Source organism: Melospiza melodia, unplaced genomic scaffold (assembly GCF_035770615.1).
Source record: "Melospiza melodia melodia isolate bMelMel2 unplaced genomic scaffold, bMelMel2.pri scaffold_18, whole genome shotgun sequence".
NCBI lineage: Eukaryota > Metazoa > Chordata > Aves > Passeriformes > Passerellidae > Melospiza > Melospiza melodia.
In genome coordinates this window covers 12,717,109-12,726,719 of record NW_026948525.1, presented here as the reverse complement: position 1 = coordinate 12,726,719, position 9,611 = coordinate 12,717,109, and the positions used below count along the sequence as shown (strand labels likewise).

Below are 9,611 nucleotides of genomic sequence, written 5' to 3'. Positions count from 1 at the left end.
GGAATTTTAGGGGTAGAGTTCTATGTTTTAATAATTCTACTAATCCTCATACTTGTTATCCCATGCATATTTGCATGTTTAAAACACGCTATGAATCGGATAGCGAAAGAAGTTTTCCTAGTGCAAACAGAAGGGGGAGATGTGGGATCTCAGCACCTCAGGATGAGGGTGCAGAGCGACCAAGACCACCCTTGGGGGGCTCGGGAGTCCTGGAATGTTGCCAGAAGTGTCTGGTGACAGGACTTTGATCCTACACAGGAGATGACACCTGTATGAGGACTGGGAGGATTTCACTGGGTGAATGGTGAAGGGATAAGTTAATTAAGGTGTAGAACACAGGGTTTAGGATTTCTGTACAGGGGGGTCTAAAGAAGTAAGATGGAGGAATTGGGGTGTGCCCTGTCCTTCTTCTTCTTCTTCTTGGCCTCCATCTTCTGTGGTGATGGTGGCACTTTGGGATTGGTCTTTACTAAAAGTACACCGGCTAATAAGAGTAGAAAGTATTGGAGAAAAATCATAAATATTGTACACGTAACTTTGGATATAAAGATAAGTGACCGCCCCAGGGGCTGCGGGAGTGTGCCCATGGCTGACTGCTGTGCAGACCTCTGTCGGGCTGAAAGAAAATCTTTTAGATAAACAATTAATAAACACTGAGACCGAAACAAGATCAGAAGTCTCTCCTCGTCCTTTGAAGCGCCGGGCTGTCCAAGGCCACCCTGGGCCTTTCCAGGTCTTTGAAACAACCGAGAAACCGAGCAAGTGGCATCCCTGAGCTATCTCCGGACATAAAACAGCCGGGAAGAGAAACCGACAACCAGCAAACATAAATCAACCATAAAACAGTAACAAAGAGAAAAATGGGATCCGACAGGTGGGAATATAAATCTGGGGTGACACGTGGTCTTGGTAGTAGGTGTAGTAAATTGGGAGCACCATTCCTAAACCACAACAGCCCTGTCAGAACCAGGCCTGTCCCTGCACTGTCCCCGCTCTGCTGCCCCACAGCTGCTGGATCAGGAAGGGCAGAGCCATGGGGGAGGAAAATGCACAGGGACTCCTCCTGGGAGCGACCTTCCATCCTGATACTCAGACCCCAAGGCAGAAATCCCCATCGTCAGCTGGGAGGTCACCATCAGAGTCTCTGCCATTGTCCCACTTGGTGAATCTTTCACACTGAGATTTTGGTCCTTCCTTTCAGTTTCTTTACTTTTGGGGCTTTTAATGATTCCTCCATAAACATGGCAATTCATGTCCCTAATATGGCATTTCTTTCCTTTTTATGGAAGTGTTGGGAATTAGGCCACATTAAAATGCTGGCAGGGTGTGCATAGGTATTTGCAGCCCTGTGGAGAAGCAGTTGGGATATAAGAACCAAAGAAATGTAAAATGGTTTGAGTTAGAAGAGACCGAAAAGAGTCTCTGGTAAAACTCCCATTACCCAGGAACACCTTCACTCGTTCAGGTTGTACAAAGTCCCTGACCTTAAACACATCCAGTGATGGGGTTTCAATTCTGAGGGCACCCTATGCCAGTGTCCTGCCACCATCATCAAAAAATATTTCATCCTTACAGAAAATCTAAATCTGCCCTCAGTCACTTAAAAGATACAGTGTATTATTCTGTATTATATTCCCCAATATAATCTTGGGCAAAAATGTACTCAGCCATTCCTGGACTTAAATCACATCTCCAGGGCTGAGCACCTTTGAGAAGGCCCAGAGATCTCCCAGGATGGGATTTGGAGGCCCCAAGAACATGATCACTGTATGGGAACTGGAAGTCCTGGGTTCGGTGGAGACTGAGGGCAGAACAAGAATAGCCTGTGAGGATGACAAAGGTGGATTCAAATATATTGGACCTCTTCTTCATAGTGGAAATGAACCTGAGATAGAAATAATGTCACCAAGTGCAGCTGTGAAGATCCAGAACGGAAACAAGGAGAGATTAATTTCCCTCCCAGGGCAGGGCTGTGGCACAACACATCTCCCAGAAGGAGCCTGGGTCAGCCCCAGGCTCTGTGTGGGCAGGCAGGGGCAGGCAGGAGGCAGAGCTGTCAGCAAAGGAAGGGCCCAGCCAGGTGGGGCAGCCGGGGAATGCCGACAGCCTGCAGGGACAGAGGCACAGGACAGGGACACCGTGGGACAGCCTGGGCTGCACAGGGCACAGGGATGGGCAGCAGCTGCAAGACAGCCCTGCCAGAGCCAACTTGGGCAGCACTTTGGCCATGGCTGCTGGGCCTGGGCCTGAGGCCACGATGGGACAAGTGACCCTTGCAGGCCTGGGGCCTCATGGCCTCCTTGTCCCTGCTCAGCAGCCTGGCAGGGGCCGCCCCATGCTCCTGCCCTTGGCATTGCACATCCCCACATGCCAGTGCCCATCCTGGGAAGAGCCCTGAGCAAGGAGGGAGGGACAGGATCTGCCTGGCCAGGGACTGGGGCTCAGGCCTTGGCCCTGTGCATTCCTCAAACACATCCAGCTTTGCTCAGCACCACAGACACCTTTGCCTTGTTTGTCCCCAGCTGTCATCACTGCCTCCAGTGTTCTGCTCTAACTGGAACCAGGGGAAAATTTCTCATTTGTGTCTCTCAGTGGTACCCATTAAAACTTGGAAAACTTTGGAGTTTCAATTTAATTTTGAGTTGTTGAGAAGTTTTTTGAACTCTCTCAGGGACTCAGTTTGATGTAAATAGCACCAAATCCCCAAGAGTCTCATTTAAGTCCTTGTGCTGTGTCTGTGCTGCTGAGCTTTAAAGGAACAGCTCTTCCCAGGACCAGCTCCTCTCCCAGCCCAGCAGGGCTGAGGGCTCTGCCTGCGGGCGCTGAGGGGACAGCAGCCAGGCAGAGACAGGCTGAAGGCAATCAGGACTGGGAAGACATTGAGCTGAGACTTCACTTGGGGAAACATCTTCACAGCCCTGTGCATGGTGAGTCTGTGGGTGCAGGGCAATGTCCCCTGTGCTCCTGGAGGGATCTCCTGAAGCCAGCACACCCCACAGCCTGGGGGATGTATCAAGAGGACTCTCCAAGTCTCTCTGTGGCACAGGAGCAGGAGGAGGAGGATGTGCTGCAGAGCGGGGCTGCCCTGGGCACCGTCAGAGGGACAGGGCAGGAAGGCTCCTGCTGCCAGGGACGGCTGCAGGGGCTGAAGCTGGGGCTGCAGCCAGGGCTGCTCAGGGCTGTCCTGCACAGCAGCTCATGCAGCCCTCAGGGCTCTTGGCCAGCCCAGGGCATGTGCCACCTGCCAGGAGGAGCTCTCAGCCTGCCTGGCAGCTCCCCATGGACGCTGCAGGGGAGAAACTGGAGGTGGAAGGAGCCACCCCCATCAGGGCAGATTCATCCTGCTGTGGAGGTGGTGCTGCATGGCCAGGGCTGCTCTCAGCTTTCTCCTAAAGGGAAGGGAAAGGGGCTGTCAGCTTTGGCTGTGTCACTGAGACTCCTGCACTGTCACCCTGGGCATCAGCAGATGTTCCTCAGATCTCCCTCAGAAAGTGCTTCCTCAGCCTCCTCTCCCTACAGACAGCAGCAGCAGCACCTTGGCTTGCAGCATCTCTGTTTGTCTGGCCTGCCCTTAAGGCCCTGCTGCCAGGGAGATGCCCCTGGGCAGTGCCCTGTGCTGGGAGGTGTCTGCAGGGCAGAGCTGGGACCCCAGGGCTGGGCTGGGCCCTGGCAGCACAGGCAGGGACAAGGCTTGGATAGAGAGAAACAGTTCCCAGTAGGCACAACTCCAGGCACCAGAGAGCCAGACCAGCCCTTGGTATCCTTTCCTGTTCATGTGCATAGGGAAAGAGAGAAAGGTTTGGAAAAAAAAATTTCAACTGAAGAATTCAAAAAGTCTACTTCATTTTTCAAAAAATATTAAAGCGTGATCAGGGTGAAATAGAGAGAGGTTAAATGAACAAAGGGCACCTGTGTGGTTCCAGCAGGTCTGACTGCCCTGTGGCACAGGGAGCCCTGTTTTCCCTCAGGTCTCCCCAGTATTCAGGCTGAGTGCAATGCTGAAAATAAAGCAGCAACTCAGAAGGAGCACAAGCCTGAAATCAAAAAGGAAATCTGTCCAAGCTTGTCAATGTCTTTTTCAACAGCGCACCATGCCCAGAGTGAAGGAATGTCCAACAGCAGCTCCATCAGGCACTTCCTCCTGCTGCCATTGGCAGACACGCGGCAGCTGCAGCTCCTGCACTTCTGCCTCTTGCTGGGCATCTCCCTGGCAGCCCTCCTGGGCAACGGCCTCATCATCAGCACCGTAGCCTGCGGCCACCACCTGCACACGCCCATGTTCTTCTTCCTGCTCAACCTGGCCCTCAGCGACCTGGGCTGCATCTGCATCACTGTCCCCAAAGCCATGCACAATTCCCTCTGGGACACCAGGGACATCTCTTATGCAGGATGTGCTTCACAGGTGTTTTTCTTTTTGTTTTTCCTCTCAGCAGAGTATTTCCTCCTGACCATCATGTGCTACGACCGCTACGTGTCCATCTGCAAACCCCTGCACTACGGGACCCTCCTGGGCAGCAGAGCTTGTGCCCACATGGCAGCAGCTGCCTGGGCCAGTGGTTTTCTCTTTTCACTGCTGCACACAGCCAATACATTTTCATTGCCCCTGTGCCATGGCAATGCCCTGGGCCAGTTCTTCTGTGAAGTTCCCCAGATCCTCAAACTCTCCTGCTCCAAATCCTGCCACAGGGAACTTGGGCTTCTTACTGTCAGTGTCTGTTTAGCATTTGGCTGTTTTGTGTTCATTGTTTTCTCCTATGTGCAGATCTTCAGGGCCGTGCTGAGGATCCCCTCGGAGCAGGGATGGCACAAAGCCTTTTCCACCTGCCTCCCTCACCTGGCTGTGGTCTCCCTGTTTCTCAGCACTGCAGCATTTGCCCACCTGAAGCCCCCCTCCATCTCTTCCCCATCCCTGGATCTGTCAGTGTCAGTTCTGTACTCGGTGGTGTCTCCAGCCCTTAATCCCATCATCTACAGCCTGAGGAACCAGGAGCTCAAGGCTGCAGTGTGGAGACTGATGACTGGATGCTTTTCAGAAACATTAACTGCTGGCCAATTTCCAATTTCTTAAATAAAAAGACTTATAATTAAAATCACCTTTGATACTTGTTGTTGGTTTGGTTGTGGGTGTTTTTTCCTTTGTTTTTTTGTTTTCTTTTTTTTTTTCTATTGTCCACAAAGGACTGTCATTCCTTGTGCCATTTCTCCTTTTGTTTCCCTCCACTTTAACCATGGCCCCAGACTGCATCAATGAGGAGCTGGTCTCTTGGTGGCTTTGAAGGAACTAAATGGTCTCCCAGCTGAGTTTTCTGCAGAGATGCCCTTCTGTTCTCTTCTCTGGAGCTGCAGCAGCAATGTCTGTGTGCAGAGCTGGGGGCAGATCAGGGCTGGCACAGCAGCTGTGCCCAGCAGCAGCAGCACTTGGTGTTGCCAGTGCTGCTGCCGTGGCCCTGCCCCGCTGCCCTGGTGGCCCTGGTGTTGCTGCAGGGCCTGAGTGCTCTCGGGGCCGGGCACAGCCCTGGGGGTGGCAGTGCCAGGGCTGCAGCAGGGAAAGGCCATGGGCACTGCTGGGGCAGCACTGACGCCTCAGGCCAGGCCCTGGGGGCTCCAGGCTCCTTGCCCAGGCTCTCTCAAGAACACAGCCAGGCCAATGCTCAGCACAGAAAACCCCTGTGAGCAGCCCCAGGCTGGCCGTGGGCAGGCTGGGGGCAAACAGCATGGCTGGGGCTCTGCAAGGGCCCTGGGGCAGAGGGGAAGGAGCAGCAGAGCAGGGGCTGATCCATCCCCAGTGTGCTGCACAGCCCAGGGCAGCGTCCCAGAGCGTCCTCATGGAGCTGCCAACAACATCCCCCCTCTGCAGCCCTGGCCTCTCCCCCAGCTCACACAGGTGCCCTATCCTTGCAGGCACAGACACGGCAGCACTGGCTCAGCAGCCCCTGTTTGCATTGCACACAGCAGGGGGAGCACCCCCATGCTGTTGCTGTGGGGACATGAACCTGAGGGGGCACAAATGCCATCAGCCCCTGGGGCCAGCAAGGGCTGGGGGACACCAGGGAAACCACTCAGCTTTGTCCTGCCCTCTGCAGTCAGCCAGAAAGTTTGTTCCCATCAGCGGGGAGTTTCCTGTGCCACTGCAGACGCTGTTGCTCAGAGCCAGGGCTGCCTGGCAGCCACCCCCAAACTGCCCTGAGCATTTCCTTTGCTTCCCCTTTGCTTTCTTTACTCTTCCCTTATACAAATTTCTTCCCATTGCCCACCCCTGTTCCCTCCCCTCCAAGGAGCCCATCCCTGTTTGCCCTTTCCTCTCTGGCCCCACTCCCCATTGCAGTTCCTGACTTGGCACCATGGGAACGTCCCTTGGGGAGCAGGATCATCCTACAAGTGCTGCAGGAATTGTCTGCAGGTTCCTGCAGTGCCTGGTGCTGCTCCCTTGCCAGAGGCACCCCAGGCCAGGGGGGCACATCTGGGCTGCTGTGTCTGGCTCTGGGGCTCCCTGTTCTGGGCAGTGAGGAGGAGCTGCAGGGGCTCTGCAGGACTGACAGGATGGGCTTTGGGGCTGCCAGGAAAAGCTGAGGCACCTGGGCTGCTGGAGCTCCTGAAGAGGAGGCCCAGGGCTCCTCCTGCAACTGCTCCAAGGGTTCTTTCAGAGAATCCCAGAATCAGCAAGGCTGGAAAAGTCCTTGGAGATCATCAAGTCCAACCTCTGCCCAGACACCGCCTTGTGTCCTTTCAGCCTCCCTTTGTCCAGGATAAACAACCCCAGCTCCCTCAGCCACTCCTCACAGGACTTGTGTTCCTGATTCCTCCCCAGCCTTGTTGCCCTTCTCTGGACACACTCCAGCCCCTCCATGTCCTTCCTAAATTGGTGGGCACAGAACTGGACACAGCACTCGATGTGCTGCCCAAGCAGTGCTGAGCACAGGGGAAGAATCCCTGCCCTGCTCCTGCTGGCCACACCATTCCTGATCCAGGCCAAGAGCCTGTGGCCTTCTTGGCCACCTGGACACACTGCTGGCTCATGTCCAGCCTGCTGTCCATCAGTCCCTGCAGGTCCCTTTCTGCCTGGCTGCTCTCCAGCCACTCTGTCCCCAGCCTGTAGTGCTGCAGGGGTTGTTGCGGCCAAAGTGGCGGACCCAGCACTTGGACTTGTTAAACCTCACCTTATTGGGTTTGGCCCCTGCCTCTATCCTGTCCTGGAGCCCTGCTCCCAGCATGAGTCCAGTTGCTGCGCCTGTGTGCTTCCAGTTTTCTTGTCACTCCCAGGATTTTCCTGGTCACTTCCTCTCACTCCTGGCAGGATCCCTCCCCGTTCCCAGTATGAGCCCAGGCACTCACAGTCATTCCCAATTATGATGCAATTTATTCCCAACATGATCCCAGTTGCTCCTAGTTGCTCCCACTTTCATCCAGTGTATTCCCAGTTCTCCCAGTTGCCCCTAGTATAGTCCCAGTATCTCCCAGTATGATCCCAGTCTCTCCCAGCAGGGCCACAGTCAAACACACTTGCCCCCAGTTGCCCTCAGTGTTGTCCCAGTCACCACCTGCATGGTCTTAGGCACTCCCAGTATATCCCAGTTGCCCCGAACATTCTCGTAGTCATTGCCAGCCACTCCCAGTTACCTCAGCATGGTTCAGCTGCCCCCAGTTTCATCCCAGTCACTGCCAGGACATCCCAATTGTCACCAGCATGCATCCTGTCATTCCCAGTTTTTCCCAGTTCCTCCTAGTGTGTGCGCAGTCAGCTCCCAGCATGGGCCTGGTAGCTCTCAGGAACCCCAGTCAGGGTCTATTGACACCCACTATAATCCCAGTGTGATCCCAGTCACTCCCAGTATGATGCCTGTCTAGGTCCCTCTGCAGAGCCCTCCTACCCTCCAGCAGATCCACACTCACAGCCAGCTTGGTGTCATCTGCAAATTTGCTGATGCTGGACTCACTCCCCTCATGCAGATCATCAGTGCAGATATTGAAATCCATGCTGGCTGGCTCTGATCCCTCGGCCATCCTGTGGGTGCCCTGTGATGGCACTCAAGGTGATCTGTTCCATAACCTTGCCTGGCACCCAGGTCAGGCTGACAGGCCTGGAGTTGCCTAGCTCCTCCTTCCAGCCCTTCTTGGGGATGGGCTCACATTGGCACCTCCAGTCCTCTGGGACCTCCCTGCTGAGCCAGCACTGATGGTAAATGATGGAGAGCAGCTTGGGGAGCTCAATCCACCAGCTCCCTCATCCCTCTAGGATGGGTCCCATCTGCTCCCAGAGACACCTGTGAGCATCTGAGTGGCTCAGCAGGTCCCCAGCTTCTTCCTCCTGGATTACAGGGGGGGGCTGTTCTGCTCCCTGTGCCCATCCACCAGCTCAGGAGAACACTTGTCCTGAGGACAACCTGTCTTATTCTTGAAAATTGGGGCAAAGAAGGTGTTAAGCAGCTCAGCTTTTCCTTATCTTACCTATTGTATTCCCCACTGCCTCCAATAAAGAGTAGATGTTCTACTTATCCCTCCTTTTGCTATTAGGTTCCTTTTTGAAACATTTTTTAGTATTTTTCACACAAGTGGCTGGGTTATGTTTTAATTGACCTTTTACCACTTTTCTTTCTGCATGACCTAATAACATCCTTTAGCACTTCCTGAGATGCCTGATCTTCTTTCCAATGGTGACATGCTCTTTTTTTCCCCTCAGTTCCCACAAAATCTCCATGCCCAGCCAGGACAAAAATTAGCTGGCTCAACTTTAGCACAGATGCTGCTCCTTCTCCCTCAAGTTTTTTTTCTTGAAGTGTGTCCATCATTCCTGGACACCTTTGTTTTTAAGACTGTTTCCCTTGAAAAGTCAGTATCTGATTTGGTACTCTCCAAATCTGCACCCTGAATAAGCCAACGCCTACCCTCCATAATTCCAGTGATGAAGTTTTGTTGCAGCCCCTCTTTCTTTCATAGAATATTGGAAACTCTTTTATTTAAAGGTGACTTTACCTTAGGCAGCCTTCAACCACCAAATCTCTCACCAGCCCTTCTCTGTTTATGACCAGCAGGAGACTGAGCTTTCCTTGGGAGTGGGACTGTTACTAAAAATTCAGCAAAATATTAAAACTCCATAACCCCAATGTAGCCTTAAGAAGCAGCATTCTTTATTTGGCCAGATGCATGGGGGGATAGCTTCTCCCAAAGCTGTGCATGATGAGTGCTGGAAGGTTTCTGTTTATATTCTGTATTTTGCATACATATTCATTGTTTGTCCTGGACAAAACATACATATGATAATCGTTTCCCCAAAATCATTAACATATTTCCCCTCCCCTTTACCCATGCATTCTCCTGTCCTGGGGGATCTCTCTGGTGGTCCCTGGTGGTCGTGGACCCCAATGTTCCAGTGGGCCGGGCTGAGCTGGCAGGACACTGAGGCTGGTGAATTTCAGTTCCCGTTCTCACACAATGGGCATTGTGTGGTTTCCATAGCCTGGGGTTTTGGAGAACCAGCACTGTGTGTGCTCACGTGGTGTAGACAATTTATCATCTGGTGACATGACGTCACAGAGTGGGTTATGAAATCACAGAGTGGGTTATGTGAGGTCACTGAGCAACTATGGCATCATAGGCTGTCTCTGTGACATCAC

At 53.2% G+C, this 9,611-nt stretch overlaps 1 protein-coding gene across 1 annotated transcript in view; it reads left to right on the top strand.

Annotated features, from left to right (window-relative positions):
- Positions 1 to 4,489: 4,489 nt before the first annotated feature.
- LOC134433378 (olfactory receptor 14J1-like) overlaps positions 4,490 to 9,611 on the top strand; it is a gene marked incomplete at its 5' end in the record, with an annotated part of 43,966 nt that continues 38,844 nt past the window's right edge. The window contains one exon of the mRNA XM_063182234.1: positions 4,490 to 4,951. Within this exon, the coding sequence (XP_063038304.1) occupies positions 4,490 to 4,951 (462 nt within the window). The remainder of the gene's footprint in view (positions 4,952 to 9,611) is intronic.